The 15,982-nt window shown below is 52.2% G+C and overlaps 1 protein-coding gene across 1 annotated transcript; it reads right to left on the bottom strand.

Moving 5' to 3' along the window:
* Positions 1 to 447: 447 nt before the first annotated feature.
* SOX2 (SRY-box transcription factor 2) lies at positions 448 to 1,800 on the bottom strand. The gene has a single exon (XM_059479398.1). It carries the CDS (start codon positions 1,394 to 1,396, stop codon positions 449 to 451), a length of 948 nt encoding a protein of 315 aa, XP_059335381.1. The 5' UTR covers positions 1,397 to 1,800; the 3' UTR covers position 448.
* Positions 1,801 to 15,982: the final 14,182 nt, after the last annotated feature.

Genomic DNA, 15,982 nt, shown 5'->3' with positions numbered 1-15,982 from the left:
ATAATTGGTAAATTCTCGAGCTTGTGTTTTTTTCTTCTCTCTCTATTGCCAATGGACATTCTGATTGCCATGTGTCTTTTGATAAATACTGTACAAAAGTTGCCTGCAAATATTAAAACATCTTCCTCTTCGCTCTTTGAGTCTAGCTCTAAATATTATTGGTAAAGACTTTTGCAAACTTTCTGCAAAGTTCCTACCGTTTTAACTAGAACTTTTTAAAAGTTTTGTGTAGTTGCTTCCCCTCCGAGATCTATACAAGTTCCTTGTCGGTTTAATTTCTGACCCCCCCCCACCCCAAACCCCACCCCCTCCCCCCTTCCGGAGTTTTCTCTGTACAAAAATAGTCCAAAAAAAAAAAAAAGTCCAGAATTTCTAATAAAAGTTTTTTTGTTGTTTGTTTTGTTTAGTTTTCCTTTCCCTCCCCTCCCACCCCCCCGGCCCCTTTGTCTTACATATGTGATAGAGGGAGTGTGCCATTAATGGCTGTGCCAGGAACAGGTGCACTCTGGTAGTGTTGGGACATATGAAGTCTGCTTGGGGCAGCTGGTTCTGGTACTTCAGCACCTGGTAGATACATGCTGATCATGTCCCGAAGGTCCCCAGCTTGGCAAGGAGCCCTTGAATGAGACGAGGAAGTGACTACGGGGGGACTGGAGCTGGATTCCGTCTTGACCACCGAGCCCATGGAGCCCAGGGCCATGCCCGGGGTCCCTTGCTGGGAGTAGGACATGCTGTAGGTGGGCGATCCGTTCATGTAAGTCTGCGAGCTGGTCATGGAGTTGTACTGCAGGGCGCTCACGTCGTAGCGGTGCATGGGCTGCATCTGCGCCGCGTTGTGCGCGTTCAAGCCCGGGTGCTGCGGGTAGCCGAGCTGCTCTTGCATCATCCCATAGCCTCCGTTGGTCCAGCCGTTCATGTGCGCGTAACTGTCCATCCTCTGGTTCACCCCAGCTCCCAAGGTGGCCCCAACCCCGACCCCAGTCGTCATGGTATTGGTGCCCGGTGCCAGTAAGCCCCCCGGCAACGTGTACTTATCCTTCTTCATGAGGGTCTTGGTTTTCCTCCGGGGTCGGTATTTATAATCCGGGTGCTCCTTCATGTGCAGAGCTCTGAGCCGCTTGGCTTCATCAATGAAGGGTCTCTTTTCCGCCTCGGATAAAAGTTTCCACTCCGCCCCGAGCCGCTTGCTGATCTCGGAGTTGTGCATCTTCGGGTTCTCCTGGGCCATTTTCCGCCGCTGCCCGCGGGACCACACCATGAACGCGTTCATCGGGCGCTTGACCCGGTCCGGGCTGTTCTTCTGGTTGTTGGCGGCCGAGTTGGAGTTGCCTGTGCCTCCCCCCGAAGTTTGCTGGGGGGCGGGAGGTTTCAGCTCGGTTTCCATCATGTTGTACATTCAAACTACTTTTGCTGGAACCAGCCTTGAGCAGAGAAACGAGGAGCAGCCGCAGCGGAGTCCCAAGCCGGACTTTTTTTTTTTTTTTTTTCCTAGGGAGGGGTAGGAAAGGGGGGAGGGGGACTCCCCAAAACCACACTTGGATCAAGATCAGGATCTTCTTCTTCGCTGATGGATTAATAATGCTAATAACTGCTATTATTACCGCCGGAGTCTTGATTTTAAAAAACTTCTTCCTCCTTTTTCCCTTTTCTCTGCCTGCCGCTCTCTCTCTCTCTCTCTCTCTCCCTCTCTCTCTCTCTCTCCACCTCGGTCTTAAAGAGCCAGCAAACTACTTTACCCCCTTTTGCAAACACACACACTCTCTCTCTCTGCCTTGACAACTCCTGATACTTTTTTGAACAAGTTAATAGACAACCATCCATGTGATGGGGGCTTGTCAGGCAATAAATGCGTTCGCTCCGGCCAATCAGCGCTCGGCGGCTCCGCCACTGAGGACAAGTCTCTTCCCCTGGTTTTGCATGAAACGGGGCGGGGGCTGGGCGCGCCGGGACGGCTCGGCGGGGAGGCGGGCCCGGGGGCGGCCCGGGCGGCCACTGGGAGCCTTTGTATCTCCCCTTCCAGCAACAGGTCACACACGCCTTTTGGAGGAAGTGGGTAAACAGCATTGTTGCTACATGGTGTTTTTTTTTTTTTTTTCTTTCTTTTCTTTTTTTTTTTTTTTTTTTTTTTTTTTTTTTCCCTTTAAGTTGATGTTGGCTTGGGGCTAGGAGAAGCCATGGGGGGAGCGGAGCGGGGACGGCTTCCCCCAGCCCTGTGCCGGTGCCCCTCGGGACAGAGGGGCCGCCCGGCCCTGCGTGCGCCTCGCTCGCCCCGTCCAGGCCGTGCAGTCCCCGTGAGGCGGAGCCCCAGGCCGGGCCCTGCTGCTGCTGCCGAGCCCGCAGCGCGCCGCCCGGGCAGGGCTGTGCCCATCTCCCGGCCATCCCCCGGGCCCTGCTCCGCGCCACAGCGCGCCAAGCCCTTCCCCCCGGCCTCCGGCCTCGCAGGAGGGGCATGTCCAGTGCAAACACCGGTTTCCCACATGCCATCCCCGCGAACACAAAGCGGGGCCGGGACCCCTCTGCAGGCGCTGGGGAGGGGTCCGGGCCGCGCTCCGTCCGCCGCTGCGCCCGGCGGCACCGTCACCCCGCGCCCATTGCGGGCCGCGGGCGGCGCCGGGTGGGCGCAGCGCGGGGCCGGGGAAACGGCCGGGCGCTACAAATACGTAGTTTTGTTTCCCTTGTTGTCACTACAAGGGCTGCACAAAGCCCCGGCTAAGTTTACTTCCACTCTCTTGTTGGGATCTTTGTTGCTAAACCGCACTTGACGACAAAGGAAGGAGGGGAGAGAGGACGCGGAGCGGGAGCGGGGGGAGCCGCTCGCCGCCCTGGCCGCGCTCCCCCGCGCCGCTCCGCGCCTCCCCTGCCTCGGCGGGGTTGCTCCGCCTTTCGGTGCGATGGCGCTCACGGCGTGGAGCCGGAGGGGGTGCGGGGCGGCGGGGGAGCCGCAGGGGCCGCAGCGCGGCCGGGGCGCGGGGCGGGGGCCGGGGCAGCGCGGGGCGCCCCGACGGCCTCAGCCCTCAGCCCCTCAGCCGCGGCGCTGCGGCGCCCCCTGCCGGCCCGGCCGCGCCCCGGGCGGGAGGCGCCGCCGGGAGCCGCGCGAGGGCCGGGGGGAAGGGAGCGGGAAATGACACCCGGCGGAATAACAATGATAAAAATAATAGCAATAATAACAACAACAAAGAATAATAATAATAATAAAAGCCGACCGGCAAACAGGGACGCATCTCTTTTTTTTTCCCCTCCACGTAGATTATGCAAATAAATCCTATCGGGTCCAATGCATTTAATTTGTAAATGTATATATAACCCCTAGATAAGTAATGGGTTAAACCGTCGAAACATAGGTGCAAATTATGAGATGTGGGGTATAACCGGATTGGGATTGTCCAGACACTCCTGACTGCATGGCGGCTGTTAACTGTCTTATTGTTCTCCCCTTGGTATCCAGTTGATAAAGTTATTAAAAAATAATTTTCGGGATAATGATTTTAAATTTTTTTTTAAAGGGGGTGGGTGGGCGGTGTAGGTGCTTGCTCATTGTGCTAAACCGATAAGCGAGGGCTGGCGGTGCGCAGGCAAGGGGTTATTTTTGCTCTGGCTGTAGCTGCGGGAGGTGCGTGGGGTGCACGGCCCAGAGCCCCACGCAGGACCAGGCTCCGTGGGCTGCCCTGTGCTCACCGAGAGCCTTTCGGGGCCTGGTCCTCTCCTAATTGCATTTATCATACGAATAAAGGATGGGAAATGCCTAACAATTGTGCTATCGGGAGTATTTACGGCTCTATTTTAATTAACACTTTTAATTATCGATGCAATAAACTGGCGTATATACATAATAGTGCAATACAGGAAATAAGGTGAGGGCGATGGCTCTTTTGGGATATTTTGTGCCTTTCCTCTGGGTATGGAGGTTTGCTTGGTTGGGAATACACACACGGGTGGGCGGAAGCAGAGGCAGACCGGGAAGCTGGCTACAAAAAAAAAAAAAAAAAAAAAAAAAAAAAGATGAAATGGTCCCTGATTTTCTATATTAATGACAATAACACCACTGCTCTCTAAGAATACAGCCAGGGAAGGGAGGCCTGCAGAGGGATGGTTTAATCTGAGTGGATTTAAAAAATCGTTGCCTTTGGTATAATTTATGGAAATGAAAAGTGCTTACATTAAACAAATAGTCTGCAAATGTTCTCAGTGATGGGCTCTGCGGCACTCTTATTTCCAGGTTATGAGTCCCTTAAAAAGAAAATGAATGTTAACTACTTGGATTTTATGTATTTATTGTTCTAATGCTCGCCGATTTTTGTAAAAGCCCTACGGATACAACCTATCGTGTTAACTGTATCGGAAAGAATATACACATTTTCATATTATTTTTTTCCTGAACCTACTAGTAACCAATCTAAAGCAAACTATTAAGCAGACTTGTGGAGATGGGAGATTGCAGCTCCATTTTTTGTCCTTAGCTGCAAATAGAGGTTTAACTTGCAGTAATTAGGTGAGAACTAGCCAAGCATCTTACTATTATGATGCTTGTTAAAAACGCTTCTTTTCTGCATCTGCATTTGAGTGTGTTCCCCTCCACTCTTAATCTTCTTATGGAAATGAAGGCGAACGGCAGGGAACCTGCAGAGACTTAGAGAATGTCCTTGTTAACTGGAATTTCTCAGCATTGCTAATTAGCAGAGTTTGACGACCACCAGTATTGGGGAAAGCTCTGTTTAGCCACTCACAAACCCTTCCGAGGAAGAGCAGACTAATTTTATTTTGTAATTAAAATCTGAAAAGGCCCCTATTTGACAGTTAGGGCTATGAGAGTTTTATCTCCCCGTGAAATAATTACTGCCTTGATAACTCAATTTTCTGCAAAATGTCAACTGTGAGCTCCAAAAGTTTTAATTTCATTACGTTAAAAAAAAAAATAGGCAAAGACGAAAATGTACAGATAAATTTCCCCTTGCCCCTCTTATGCTGTAGCAGCCCAGCGCTCAAGTTAGTCCGGGAAGTTTTAATGAACTAACTATACCCAGTCTCTGGGGAATTTCAGTCATCACATGGTGGGTTTGCAGGGGTATCCCGAGGAAAACTTGGGGCGATAGAGTCTGAAATGGCCTGGAATAAAGGCCACATTCGGAGTGGGAATGGGCCGGGGGAGCCTTCCCCGGCCCCGGCAGGTCCCGAGCTGCTGCAGGTGCAGGATGCGCTCGGCCGAGGAAGGGTCTCGCACGGGGAGCCGGGGGGACCCTGCGGGCGCTCCGGGGGCTCCCGGGAGCTCGGCAAGTTTGGCGGGGCCGAGCTGGGCTGGGGCTGGGGCCGCTCTGCCTGCGAGGCCCGAGGGCGGCTCTTCGGGGAACCTGGGGGGAGCCGGGGCGCCGCGGCAAGTGTAATCCACTCTGCTTGCGTTTGGGATGTTTTTTATTATTATTTAAAACGGTTTAATCTCCTTTTTGTCCCTCCCTGTCCAGCAAGCAGCCCGATTGTCGCTCTCAGAAGTGGCATTACACGTACAAACCAAGGAGGGGGCGAGCCGCGGCCGGTCCCGCCAGACCCCATTTCGCCCAATAATTTCATTCAAGGGCTCTAAGGACCCTTGAAAGCCGGGGAATACCGAGGGAGCCCCGCGCTGCTCCCGGCCTCTCCTTTCATCCCTCTTCTCCCGAATGGAAGTGCGGGGCGAGCACACGTGCGGTCGGGCGGGCAGCGCACGGCCCGGGCCCGAGCGGGGCTGCGGGAACCGGGAAGGGCTGCGGGGATTGCGGGGCTCCCCCCGGGCCGCCCGCGCCGCAGGTCCCGCTGTGCCCCCGGAGCGGCCCCACGGCCGCCTCCCCTCCCGGCCGCCACCGCACCGGTGCTGCGGGGCTGGGGCGGCAAAAAGAAATAGCCCAAAAGGTTAAGAAAAAAAAAAAAAGGTGGGCAGAAACAAAAAAAATAAAAAGAAGCAGCTCCGTTTTTTTGGTTTTTTTTTTTTTTTTTTTTTTTCCCCAGTGCTGCAAGAAGGGAAATTTAAAGAAAAATTGAAACTCGGATCCTGGAAGGAGTTTAATGTACACACAATAAGCAGCAGAAAAGCCGAATCGCTCACACCACCTCTCGAAGTCGCTTTCAAAAGGCTTCTCAATAAAAGGAGAAGCCGATTGTCCAAACAGGCTTCCATGACTCTTCATAAATAGCCAAGATCTTCCTCAAACTGTCCGCGATTTTTGTTCTGCGTCTAAAATCACACTCACGGGATTTCTTACCCAAAGGGAAATATAAGTGAAGCTCGTACTCTTTTTCTTATGTGATCTTTAAAATAAATCAGAAAATCAAGATCAGTGGCGAAGATAAACTTAGGAATTACTGTACAACGTAACGGGGTGAAATTACAGTTGAATGTTGGCTCTTTAGCAGGAAAGCAACCCCCTCGAGCGGGATCCTTTTTGGCAGTCTATTTAAAGTTATCTTTCCTTCCTAGTTTTATAAGAACAAATGAGTTTTCTTTTCCCATTGTAGTTGAATGAACTCATGTATATTAAACACAAAACCCCTCCTGAAGAACGCTAACTGCTTTGCTTAAACCCACAAGAGCACAAAAATCCAAAATTGAAGGTTTCCAATTCCTGAATAAGTCCCCTTAACTCTCTCAGGCTCGCAGGAGAGAGACTGGGGACATTCTCTGAAAGTCTTAATGCCTGGAAGGGGCTATCTCAAATGTATTGTCTTTTCCTAAAGTTGAGGCTTCTATTTTATTTCCCTCTTTCCCCTTCTCCATCTTTGTGTTGACTTAAGAAAATAATGGTAAAAAAAAAAGTGTCTGTTCATGGGATCACACGTGTCGCCCAAATCAAATGAAGTCCTCTTTGGCCCCAGCACAGTTTTGATGGAATTATTCCGGCTCTTCCATTGAATTCACACCGTTTCCCAAAGAAGCTGTGGCAGTTTCAATGGGAACGCCTGAGGCACAGCCTGGGGTGCTTCAAGGTTGCTTCTCTCAGCGCACCTCAAACCCTGCATCCCGAGGCATGGTTTGAAAAGTACATTAAAAAAAGGGGGCAAAAAAAAAAAAAGCAAAAAGCAAAAAAAAAAAAGAAAAAAAAAAGGCAAAAAAAAAAAAAAAAAAAAAAAAAAAAGCCCTTTCCAGTGATTCTCAGATCACTGACAAGATCGCCCATAATGGAGCCAAGACGGTGACTTTTATCTCGCTGTTCCTCATAGTCCTTAATTTGGAGCTCATTGACAGGACAGACGGTAATGACACTTTCAGAACTGTTATGGTCTGGAGTGACAATCTCTCCATCTCGCCCATGGTTTATTGACACCATGGGCTCATTGTGTCAACTTAGGCTTGTGATTTCAGAATTCTCCAGCGACGGGCTCGTTGGAAAGATTTTAATTCAAATTATAGACTAGCTGTCTATACAGTGAATTCATATTTAGACGGCGCTTAATCGGAGCAGAAAGATGGTGCTATAAATAATAACAACAACACTTGCCATGTGTCTATCCACTGTCCTCCACCCGAAGATCCGAACGAGCCTTTGCGGAGGAGGCCCGGGCGCAGCGCAGAGAGGCGAGGGGGCCTGGGGCTCCTCCAGGAGCAGAGGGGAGCCCGTGGGGAAGTAAAGAGGGAAATAAAATAGAAGCCTCAAGGGAGATGGCGAGAACCTCCCCGCCATCCCCAGCGGCCCTGGCCCCGCAGGTGTGTGCGACAGGCGGGGCAGGAGAAGCGCTTTGGGCACACAGCGATCTGCGTGGGTTTGGGCGCGGGGTGCTGTCGGCGGGGTGTCACAGCCCTTTTCCCATGGAAATCACAGCACAACGGGGCTTCTCCGAACACCCCGCCTGCCCCTGTGGGAGCCTTCCCGGCGGGAGCGGGTGGGTGTGAGGGGAAAGGCCCCGGGGGTGCCCACGGGCTGGGACAGGAGGGGCGATGTTGCGGGGGCTCAGGGCAGCAGGTGCCAGGGACGGGCTCAGGGGGAAGCAAGAAAAGGTGAAGTGCGAAATTGGCCTTTGAGGGTGTTTTTCTGTTTGTTTCCTCAAGTCTCCCCTTCCACCGGTCAACAGAGAGACGTAGAAAAAGCCGGCATCCAGAAACAGCCCCTTCCATAAGACATAAATAAACTAAAAATGCACTTTTCTTTCAAGTGGAGATGAACGGGACCGAGCACAGAGCTAACCCCCCCCTTGCTGCCAGCTGAGCACAGAGCTGACCCCCCCTTGCTGCCAGCTGTCTGCCAAGCCTGGGACCCGATCCCAGATTTACAGCATTTGCTCCCTTGAGTAACGTCCGCCGAATAAAACCCGGCAACTGAGTTACGAACCGAGCCCAGGAAAAGCGCATTTTGGTTAAACTGCTCACTCGGGACCCTTGATTTTATGTGCCAACTCCTGCCCCAGGGAGGGGGCAGTTTATGACCCCTTTACAGCCCCCTCACAACTGCTGTTTCTAACAACTCCTCTCCTGGAGCCGGGTTAATCATTCACCTTTCGCAGGAGTCACTAAATTTTTGTAAAGTGCCTCCTGACGCTAAACCGTGTGTACAAGCGCTCTGTATTTTTTCCGTTTCCTGTGGTAATTGACATATAATGCCTCTGTTTATAACTGGCTTGACAGATCTATACAGATGTATATTTTTGCTTAATTTCGGAGTTATATATACCGAACGCGTGCTAACTAAAGAAACAGTAAAGGAAATCTGGGAATTCCGTTGTGCAGGAAATCTGTGCAGGGCTCTTGCTATTATTTATAGAAAATGCCATGTCTTTATTTTGGGCGCTCTTACTACAGAATTGCCTTATTAGGGAGTCTCGAGCGGAGATCAAACTGAAAGAATGGAGAAAGTATGCTCAGCGCGACAAACAATAATATTTCATAAAAACCTATCCGAATATGATTTCTAAAGTGAAAAGTTTATTGTGAGACCAACAGCCATGGGGTTCATTTAATAGAAGAACTGCGGCGTTATGACTTTCATCCAGGCTGTCAACAGGAGATACAAAATAACCCCAATTTAACAGAAATAATTTGGTTTCCATTAGTCTTTCTCTTTGCATGCAAGACGCATAAACCGTGCTGGGTATTACCGCATCTAGCAAATACCACCGTGAAATGCACTGCACTGAGCTACGTGCATGCTATAAAATAAATGGAGAATTCATCTAAAAAGTTGGTGGCAATGCAGCACGTCACATATTTTGGCTAATCGTTTTATATCACCAGGTTTCTTTTAAATCTGTCATCTGCACAGTGAGGAAATAAAATCGCACTCCAGGCATTCACTTAAGATAACGCTTCTTCCTTTTCCAGGAGTTGGGGAGGGGGTGTTTATTTTGGTCTTTTTATTTTATTTATTTTATTTTCTTTTTTTTTTTTTTTTTTTTGAGAGGGATTGAGGTGACTTTGTTGCTTCGGGTTTAAACATATGCCATTTGAGAAAATGTTTCCTTAATGAAAAGGAACTGTTCAACGCTGCTTACAAGCAACACCTGTCAACACTGACTTATTTAAGACACGTTGGGAGGAAAACACAAGCACGAGCATCTGAAAGGCTGGCATTTGCTGACAGCACTGGAACACCGAAGTTGGGAACGATGAAAAATTAATCCTGACTTTTTGTGCCTAAGGCTGCCAATAAAGAAGTTGGTCTGCCGGGGATGTCCCGCCGCAGCTCCCCTGCTCTGCCTAGCTGTGGGAGAGCATCACTTATCAGCTTTACGGAAAGATCTGCTTAGAAAGAAGTCGGTGGCACTTCACTTATTTTCCGCCCACGTTCATATCTCCGGAGAGCAAACGGCGCAAGCTGGACGTGGCTTCCCTGCCTGTAGCTCGTGTGCCGGGCTCTGTGCTCACCTTGCCCGTCCCTGCCTCACCGCGCTCCCTTTAACCCCTGCAGCGGCTCCCAGGCGGTCCCAGGCTGTGTCTCCTCGCCCGCCCGGTGCCGGTGCTGCTGCCGGTGCTGCTGCCGGTGCTGCTGCCGGTGCTGCTGCCGGTGCTGCCCCGCGGGCGCGCCCGTCCCGCGGGATCCCCACGGGCACCCCCGGCGCGGCCGACAGGGGGCGCCGCCCCCCGCGCGGAGCGGCCGCGGCAGCGGGGGGAGCCCGGGGAGCCCGGGCAGCCCGGAGCCGAGCGGGGTCGAGTACAGATCTTTAGTCGTCGTGGATAAAAAGAGATTAAAGGCTAAATTCTTTTTCTTTCGTTTTTTTTTTTTCCTCTCTCTCTTTTTTTTTTTTTTTTTTGGTCAATTTTAACCAACTACGGAAATGTAGAGCTTTCATCCTTTGATGTTTCCCAGAAAGAAACTGTTATATCGGTTGTGAAATTACATCGTCTCAGAGCCAGCGAACCAGCCGTGGAGTGCTAAAATAATTTAATTAAAAATAATAATAATATGAGGACTCGAGCTTCCGCAGAGGCACTTAAAAGCTGACACGTGCCCCTCCATCTCCCCTCTCCCTTGAGCTCCCGATGTTTCCTGACTGCCGTTTGATGGGAATAATTAAAAATAAGATAACCCCACGCTAGCTGGGGGCTCGCATCCATCGCTTGCGGCGCGCTGTCCTCGCCCTGCCCCTGCACGGCCGACCCTGCCGTCCAGCCCTGCTCTGCAGGGGCACAAGAGTGCAAAAAAGCAAATCGCTAAATTCATAAATCGAATGTTGGACTTTTACCATATTAACCATAAATAAAATTGTAACCGGCTACCCACTTTCCCCCTAATACCAAACCCCTTCACCTGTATTTAAATAGCACGTCTTTAATTACAGCAGTTGGGGATGTATGAGGCTGAAATGAAATTAGCAGTCATTACCAGTCCTTTAACTCTGTGGTGCTTTTGATCAGCACTAAATTAGCTTTCCAGTCCTAACAAAGGCTCTATAGCAAGTAGTGGGCTGTAAATAAGACAGCTCGACCTGCCCTCAACACCTTTTCTCTTGTCAATCACAGCTCTATCATTCAGCCCAAGATTAACCTTTATCTACCAAATTCTTACCAAGAAAAAAAAAAAAGGAGGGGGGGCGAAGAGGGGGAAATCCAACCTCAACTTTGCTAACTGTAACTAAAAAGAGTTCCCCTTTAAACGCTATTATAATGAGCCAACATGTCAAATTCGGGCCTTTCCGAGCCCCAAGCGCATCAGAAGGCAGCGGCGGGCAGTTAAAAAGGTATTGATGATTTATTATCGGCTGGCCCGGCTGCGGACCCCGCGCAGCCGGAGCCGGGGCCGGGATGCGCCGGCTCCGCCCGCGTTGTGGCCCCGCTTTGGGCGTGCGGGAGCGGCGCGGGCCGGCCCCCCGTGCCGGGATTGGGCCGGGAGCGGCCGCGCAGCGCCGCGGGAGGAGCGCAGCGCAGCGCAGCGCCCACAGGGGGCGGCAGAGAGCGGCGCGCCGGGAGCCCCCGCCCGCCCGGCGGCCGCTCCGCGCCCCGCGCACCGCCCCGGCCGCGCCCGCGGAGCGCCCGGCCCGGGGCTCCTCCCGGCCCGCGGACCCGCGGAGCATCCCCGCGAGAGGCGCGGGGGCGTCGCGCCTGCCGCCGGTGCGGTGCGCGGATGGGGCTGCGCGCCTCTCCGCGCCAAAATAGCGCTGGAACGCCCCGGGGCCGCGGGGGAGAGTCCCGGCTCTGCCGCAGCCCGAGCGCTCCCCGCGGGCCGTGAGCTCCGCGGGAGAGGAGCACACAGCGCACAGGCAGCCGCGGACCGGGAGCGCCTCTGCCCAGCGCTTCGCTCGCCATGCGCGGCCGCGCAATTTCAGCCGAGCCCAAACGCGTACGCGAGTCCCCGAGCTTAACGCGGTGGAGCTCGGAGTGGCGGGTCGTAGGTGGGAGCTACATTTCCAGATCGTTTTAAAGGTCACGGGGGAGGAGGGGGAAAAACTGTGAATGTCAAAGTTGTGCTGCAGCTACTTACATGTCGGTGCCAGAGCAGGGTGGTGGCTGCGAGCCGTTTGATTGGCAGCTCAACGCCAAAGTCCGCGCGGGCTCCGGAGTCCGGCGCAGCCCCGGGGGTCTGAGCACTTTTCACCGGACAGAGGCAGTTGAAGGAAGCTCGCACGTCCCCTTCTCTTCTCCTCTCCTCCTCCATCCAGGACAGAGAATGAATCCATTTCGGTTTTTCTTCCCCCGGCTCTCTTTCCGTTTGCCTACACATCCTCCAAGTCCTAGCCCTAGCTCTTAACTGCAGTCCCTGGAACAAGAGGGGAAAAAATCGTTTATGGCTTTAAAAAAAATCCCAATGGCTGATTTTGTGTGTGTGTTATAAGAATGCACCCACAACAACAAAAAAGTCACTTCTCTGTCCCCCACCGTACAGCAGAAGAATAATAAAAAAGCTTTATATTTTTGCAGTGGGTATTCAAAGATAATTTGATGCCATTGTTTCTGCTACAGATGGTTCTTTTTAATACAATAACACTGCTCTTTGTGCATACTACACACAATAAAAATCGAAAGCGTTCTCCTGAATAACCATTTTGTTCTCGCTTGTATACAGGCCAACAAAAGCTGCCGTGAGGTAATGGGTTCTGTTTATTGAAGCCATAGAATAGAGGTTTGATAAAGATTTTTGTATATGGGGAAAAAATTAAAATAAAGACCTCGCAAGGTCGAGCTGATCTCTGCGTATTTATTACCACTGAAATATTTTATCAATATATTTCTTTGAGTTGCAGCTGCAGGGATCCCTCCTCCCCTCCCCCCATCCATAATCAGCCCAAACATCTGTTTCTTTGAATTTGGGGAGATCTACAGTCGTTCCCAGACCTAAAAAAATCTAGACTTTGAGAGCGAGTGGGGCTCAGCGGCTCAGCGCGAAGGCAGCGGGCGCTGGGGAGGCGAAGCAGAGCAGCCCCGGCCGTGCCTGTGCGCGCCTATCTTTGTGTGCCCGGCTTTGCAATCTGCTGTCCACGCACACGCACACACAAAGGCGCGAACTGCTGCTGGCAGCCCCGGGATTAGCCCACGGCATTTTCCTGCCCGCGGACGCGCCGCCTGTCCCTGCGCTCCGGCCGCCTCCGCGGCGCGCAGCTCCCGCGCAGCTCCCGCGCAGCGCGGCTCTTGCGCGGCTCTTGCGCGGCTCTTGCGCGGCTCTTGCGCGGCGGCGCCGCCCGCAAAGTTCCCGAGCGGCTGCGGAGCCGGCCCGCAAGAGGGGCCGCGGATCTGTCCCGGGCAGCGGCGGGTGCGAGGGTGCTGCGGGCTCCAGCAGAGTTCTGCCGCGCTGCGAACTTTCTGCCAAGTAATGAATAAATTAGCGCCGCTGAAGGGGGAAATAAATGTTAGAGCGAGCCGCCAAGACCTGCAGCGATTTTTGTCGTGGAAATTGTTTCACGGGACAGGAATTCTGCGCCCGAAAGTCGCCCCGTTACCTAGTTTGGGATCTGGTTACGACTGTAGCAACTCGAAGAGAGCCCCAAAGCGGTAGAAAGTGCTTAGACAATAGGGCTCTGCGGGAAAGTTGTTAGTCAGTGACTGTGTTTGTCTACCTTTCTATAGGAATTAATGCCACAGTTCTCTGTGCCTCTGTAGCCTGGACTGACAGTAATCCACCTCTGTGACTTCTGCCCTTTGTGTTTTCACAAAACTCGGCTCATTTGTAGCACGACAACAGCACGGAATAATGACTTTAACCTTCAAACGTTCTTTAATTAGCTTTTTCAGCAAACTAAAAGATGTTCAAATGAGCCCTTTGACAAAAACTGACCTGAGCCTTCAAATTCTACTTTCACTTTTGGGACTAAGACGTTATTGGTTCGCAACTCGTCTGAAGTCATCTAATAAGGGATTATTTAGGAACTATTACCCACACGCCAATTAAAGCCTCTCCGATGAAATTCGGGAGACAAAGATAAGCATCAAAACGGAAAATTAAACTATTTGCACATGGCTTGTTTTTCAACAACCCATTTTGCATCTCAGGATAAACATCTTCTCCCCAGCTCGCTCCGCCGGGGCGGGGAGGGTGCGGGAGCCTCCGCGGGGCGGCCGCGGCCCCGCCGGAGCGGCCCCAGCAGCTCCGCACGGCTCCGCGCAGGGCGGCGCTGCCGCGGCCGGGGAGCGCTGCCCGCCGGCCCCAGCGCCAACAGGGCACTCGCACGGAGGGTGGCAGAGCTCGTCCCCAGCCGCTGAGTTCAGGCAACCTCCCGTCGTTTTGCAGTAGCCTTTACATGCTCAGGAGGCGGGGGGGAAGTGGCATAAAAGAGCCAAGCGTGTCAAAGTTCAGGAAATCGTGCAAGAACTTTTTTAGGATTCTCCAAGAAAGTACCGCTTCTCCTGAAGGACTACTTTATTTCTTAGAGCAGGGAAGGAAATAGATTAGTAGGAAATGCGTATTTTGAACCTACGGTGGTTCTTTGGGATAAATGGGAACCAGGCTCTGAATAGTTTAATACTGACTTATCAATGAAAGATGATTTTTTTTTCTTTCCAGAGAGAACAGCCCGATGGCTCAGAAATCTTATGTTGCTCTTAAGCGCTGTATACAAATTTCGGTAGAGTTTCCAAGCAAATTACAGCAGCATCCTACGGCAAGCTGACAAAGAGATTCCAGGAATGCCACGCATCTAGGAGGGAAATACGAATCCCTCTCTTTAGCCTGAAGCACTAAATTGGCTTAAAGCTCATTTTGCAGATAACCAGAAACGAAATCACCCGTGTGTGGACCGGGTAGCTACAACTTTATAACGCTTTGCAGCAATTTCTAAGACTTTCTGGAGGGAAAGAAAAACAAACAAACAACAGTAAAAAAAGTGATCCGCATATTGGAAGGGCTCTGAGAGAAATTCGCATATCCACATGCATTTTCGCCCTTGGTCTGAGAAGGGCTGGGCTCCCACACGAACATTGGTACCTTTAAGTCTCTATGCCGAGACCCATCCCACGGGGTGGGAAAATGAGCGTCCTAGATTTTGACTTTCACAATTCATTTTAGGCTTGGGAAAATAACCCCCAGCAAAAGAAAACACCCAAACCCAGATCACCTGCATCCAGGTGCATAGTTAAATAACGGATTACTCCAAATTGGCTATATGTAGATTTATCTCTAGGCTGCATATTCCAACAGACCAGTAAGGTGTTTGCCAGACACGGTCTCCCGTAGAGGGGCCGAGTGCCTGACCCAACACTGTGTCCAGAAAGAAAAATAATTTTAGAATTTTGGAGTTCCAACCCAGGACAAAGCACCGAAGCTGTTTCAAAGCAGAGTTGGAAGAGAGGCTGCTGCTGGTATTTCTCACCCCAGCCAATGTTTCTGCCCCTGCCGTGGCCGCAGTGCCCCCGCTCAGCCCCAGCCCGTGCAAGGCTCCCCGCGCCGGGGCTCCCGGGCTAATCTTCCCCGGAGGAGCTGAGGGTCACACCACACGGGACGAGCCCTTCTTTCGCATCCCGGCTCGCTGCCAAGAGGGTTAAAGTTTAACACCGGCGGGCTGCCCGGGGGCCGAGCCCCGCGGCAGAGCCCACGGGAGCGGAGCGCGGATCCCCCGCGCCCCCGGCAGCGCTCGCTCGGCGCCGCCACCCCGCGTGTCCTCGGGACGCCTTTCCTGAAGGAAAGGGGCTTCCCAGTCTGTTTCCAGAAGTTCTCAGCCTCTCGTTTCACTTTAGCAACGTTCAAGCTTTACTAAGCGAAAAGCTGCGGGCGGCAGCCGGGGTGTGGTGCCCGAGCAAGGCTGGGCACGCTCTGCAGCCTCAGCGCAGCGCTCGGGACACGCCGGGAGCCGCGGCCGGGCTGCTGCCCCCAGCCCTCAGGGACAGCAAGGGAGAAAATCCATTTACCCAAAAGCAAGGCGGCTGTAGCGCACAAGAGTGGCTCTCGAGGAGCAGAAGGTTTGCGGGGCTGGCAGGCCTTTTGCTGCACGGAAATCTATGGAAGAACTTTGTATGCACCACCTAAAATTAAAGAGTTTTCTTCTGCGTAGCTTTTCTTTTTTTTTCATTTTTTTTTTTCATGAAAGAGCCTGCTCATTTATTACCTCAACACTTATTGTCATAATTTTGCTATGGGTAGTTGTGGTGCTATATATGCCTTTA

This window comes from Ammospiza nelsoni, chromosome 10 (assembly GCF_027579445.1).
Source record: "Ammospiza nelsoni isolate bAmmNel1 chromosome 10, bAmmNel1.pri, whole genome shotgun sequence".
NCBI classification, from domain to species: domain Eukaryota; kingdom Metazoa; phylum Chordata; class Aves; order Passeriformes; family Passerellidae; genus Ammospiza; species Ammospiza nelsoni.
The sequence above is the reverse complement of the archived record's forward strand: the minus strand, read 5'-3'. Positions and strand labels throughout refer to the sequence as shown.